Source organism: Limulus polyphemus, unplaced genomic scaffold (genome assembly GCF_000517525.1).
Source record: "Limulus polyphemus unplaced genomic scaffold, Limulus_polyphemus-2.1.2 Scaffold650, whole genome shotgun sequence".
In the NCBI taxonomy this organism is placed as follows: Eukaryota; Metazoa; Arthropoda; class Merostomata; order Xiphosura; family Limulidae; genus Limulus; species Limulus polyphemus.
Genome location: NW_013666260.1, coordinates 56,538 through 59,937, shown reverse-complemented (window position 1 = coordinate 59,937; position 3,400 = coordinate 56,538). Strand labels below are relative to the sequence as shown.

At 34.4% G+C, this 3,400-nt stretch overlaps 1 protein-coding gene across 1 annotated transcript in view; it reads left to right on the top strand.

Moving 5' to 3' along the window:
* The window catches only part of LOC106459704 (caskin-2-like), a 145,629-nt gene extending 143,541 nt beyond the window's left edge, over positions 1–2,088 (top strand). The window contains exon 7 of the mRNA XM_013919351.1: positions 2,073–2,088. Coding sequence (XP_013774805.1) covers positions 2,073–2,088 — 16 coding nt within the window. The remainder of the gene's footprint in view (positions 1–2,072) is intronic.
* The last annotated feature ends 1,312 nt before the right edge of the window (positions 2,089–3,400 follow it).

Below are 3,400 nucleotides of genomic sequence, written 5' to 3'. Positions count from 1 at the left end.
TACACGTCCGACGGATTGTGGAAAGGCAAGAAAAAGGCATGAGTTCAAACTATAACGTAAAACATGTTCACTTGATAGAAGTAAGGTTTCCTACATACACGTCCGACGGATTGTGGAAAGGCAAGAAAAAGGCATGAGTTCAAACTATAACGTAAAACATGTTCACTTGATAGAAGTAAGGTTTCCTACATACACGCCCTACGGATTGAGGAAAGTCAAGAAACAGACATGAGTTCAAACTATAACGTAAAACATGTTCACTTGATAGAAGTAAGGTTTCCTACATACACGTCCGACGGATTGTGGAAAGGCAAGAAACAGGCATGAGTTCAAACTATAACGTAAAACATGTTCACTTGATAGAAGTAAGGTTTCCTTCATACACGCCCTACGGATTGAGGAAAGGCAAGAAACAGGCATGAGTTTACTAAATAAAAGTAATGTTTCGCATAGATAAACGTCCTGCAGATTGAGGAAAGACAAGAAGAGGTATGAGTTCACTAAATAGAAATAATGTTTTCTATATGCATATGGACATAAGGTTGAGGAAAAATAAGAAACAGGAATGAGTTTAATAGATAGACGTAAGGTTTCTTATAAATACGTGTCTTGCAGACTGGGGAAAGACAAAAACAGACATGAGTCTACTTAATTGAATAAAGTTTCCTATATACACATATCCCGCAGATTGAGGAAAGGAGAGAATCAGGCACGAGTTCATTAGATAGAAATAAGATTTCACATAGGCACGTGTTCTGCAGATTGAGGAAAGACAAGAACAGACATGAGTTTACTAAATAGAAATAAAGTTTCTTATGTACACATGCCCTGCAGATTGAGGAAAGGAGAGAATCAGGCACGAGCTCATTAGATAGAAATAAGATTTCTCATAGGCACGCGTTCTGCACATCATTAACGAATTATATTGTTGATAACTAATCACACTGCCAGATATTAATATTTTTTGATTTCATGCCAGAAATATAAATTTAACTAAATTTCAGGGAACAGTTAATCGAAATGTATATACATAAGAAAAAAAAAATACTAATACTATTTTTCCTTCCGAAATTTGAAATTTATGCACAAATGCATACTTCAACTTATAAAAATAACTTTTCGAATGGAAAATGGCGCTTAAATATATGAGTAATTAAAAATAAAAGTGAGCAAGAAATGCAAGATTTTAAATAAATATAATATATATATATATATATATATATATATATACACACACACACACACACACACACACACACACACACACACAACAAACACTCGTGTAATAACTTTACGCTGTTATCACAGTTAATCTCTTCTGTAATTGCACCTTTTGTAATTTCTATATCGGGTATAATTTTTTCTTTTTCTTCTTAAAGCGCTAACTTAGAGACTGCGATAACGTAAATTATTAGTTAACGTTATTTTCCTGAAAGCTGAACCAATAACTTGATATGCAAGTGTTACGGAAAGTAAAAGCCAAGAACGTTTCTCGTTTGCAGGTATTTCTGCACTTACTTGTTATATAATACTAGATTGTCAGATCCAAATTATTTATTAGAGAATGTATACAGTATTTTTGATGGAAGCGATAAACAAAGTTAGATATAAGATGCACGTGTCTGTAAATCTCGTTATGTTGTGGCGAGTACAGCTGCTTTTAGAATAGCAATTCTGTTTTAGACTTTAATCGTGCCCAGCCTCGAGTTGTAACCTTTCTTTCCCTACAGTGAACTGTTCTACGAGGAGTTATTTAATATACCAGTCCATAAATAATAATAATAATAATAAACAAAACAGTGGGTTCGCCTGACAAGTTGGCTAGCGTTGATGAGACTTGTATTATTATTATTTTTTGGTTTTTGAGTAACATAGATATACGAGTCAGACCGTTACGAAGAGTTGCGCTTAAAATGAACGTGACCTGTTCGAAATCTTGTTCTTGCTGTTGGTTATAACCAGAGGGTCTAACATTCATTTTAGCTTGATTTAACTAACGTACACGGTGGAATACGTCATTGCAGATCTCCGGCTTCAATAGATTTATTTTATTTTTTAATTTTCTTTTTCAGGTGTGGTTTACTTTGATAAATCGAAAATGACATTGATACGCTATGTTCTCGGGTTTGAAAAGTTGAACACTGCAACAATTGAAGAATTCTCGAGGAGAAACGCACGTTTCTCGAGTTATCAAGTATATTTAAAATATGAGCACATTCTTTTCATGACGGTGAACATCTGTGAAACATACAAGTAGGGAACCAACATTGATTTTTTCTCCCCCCATTGAATCGAAATTTTATGATTCGTTTCGAGTGGTACAGTTTTTCTTTCTTTAATAACGGCGCTTTACAGATCGAAATAATAGCTTTTGTTCTCCTGTATTAACAACCATTATTGTTGTCAAATACAGTTATATTAACTTTCCGGGTTATAGTTTCCAGCGCAGGCGTCAGAACAATCTTATTAATGTTGTCTGTAGCAAGGTTACACGCTTTATTAATCTGAAGCGGATTGTTAGAAAAAACTCGTTAGCTTTATCAGCGTGTTACATAACATATTAATAAAAAAACATCAGTTTTGTTAGTTTGGTCTGTATCAGGTTATCATGAAATTTGTTAATTTGGTCTGTAACCGATTATCACGAAACTCGTTTGTTTTGTTAGTTTGGTCTGTGTCAGATTATCGTGAAATTTGTTAGTTTGATCTGTAACGGATTATCACGAAACTCGTTAGTTTTGTTAGTTTGGTCTGTATCAGATTATCATGAAATTTGTTAGTTTGATCCGTAACGGATTATCACGAAACTCATTTGTTTTGTTAGTTTAGTCTGTGTCAGATTATCATGAAATTTGTAAGTTTGATCTGTAACGGATTATCACGAAACTCGTTAGTTTGGTCTGTATCAGATTATCATGAAATTTATTAGTTTGATCTGTAACGGATTATAACGAAACTCGTTAATTTTGTTAGTTTAGTTTGTATCAAAATATCATGAAATTTGTTAGTTTGGTCTGTAACCGATTATCACGAAGCTAGTTTCATTGGTGGGTGTGGTCTAATGGTTAGCGTTTCGGAATGTGACCTGTTTCCAGGTAGAAAAAAATACACAATCTGCACATTGGAACCGTGTGTGCGTTATAAGAGTCACTGTGAGATCCCACTATTCGATTAGAGTGGCTCAAGAGTTGGCATTGAGCTGTTGACTAGCTGCCATTTTCTGTATTATGGCCTATCTGTTCAAAGGTAGGAACGTCTAACGAAGATAGCCATTATGTATATGGGTTTGCGGGAATATCCGAAACAAACTTACAAGAAACTTGTTCGTGTTTTTCAATGTGGACTGTAACAGCTTAACGTGGCACTTTAAAATTCTTCAGTTGCATGTGTGGCCTATAAT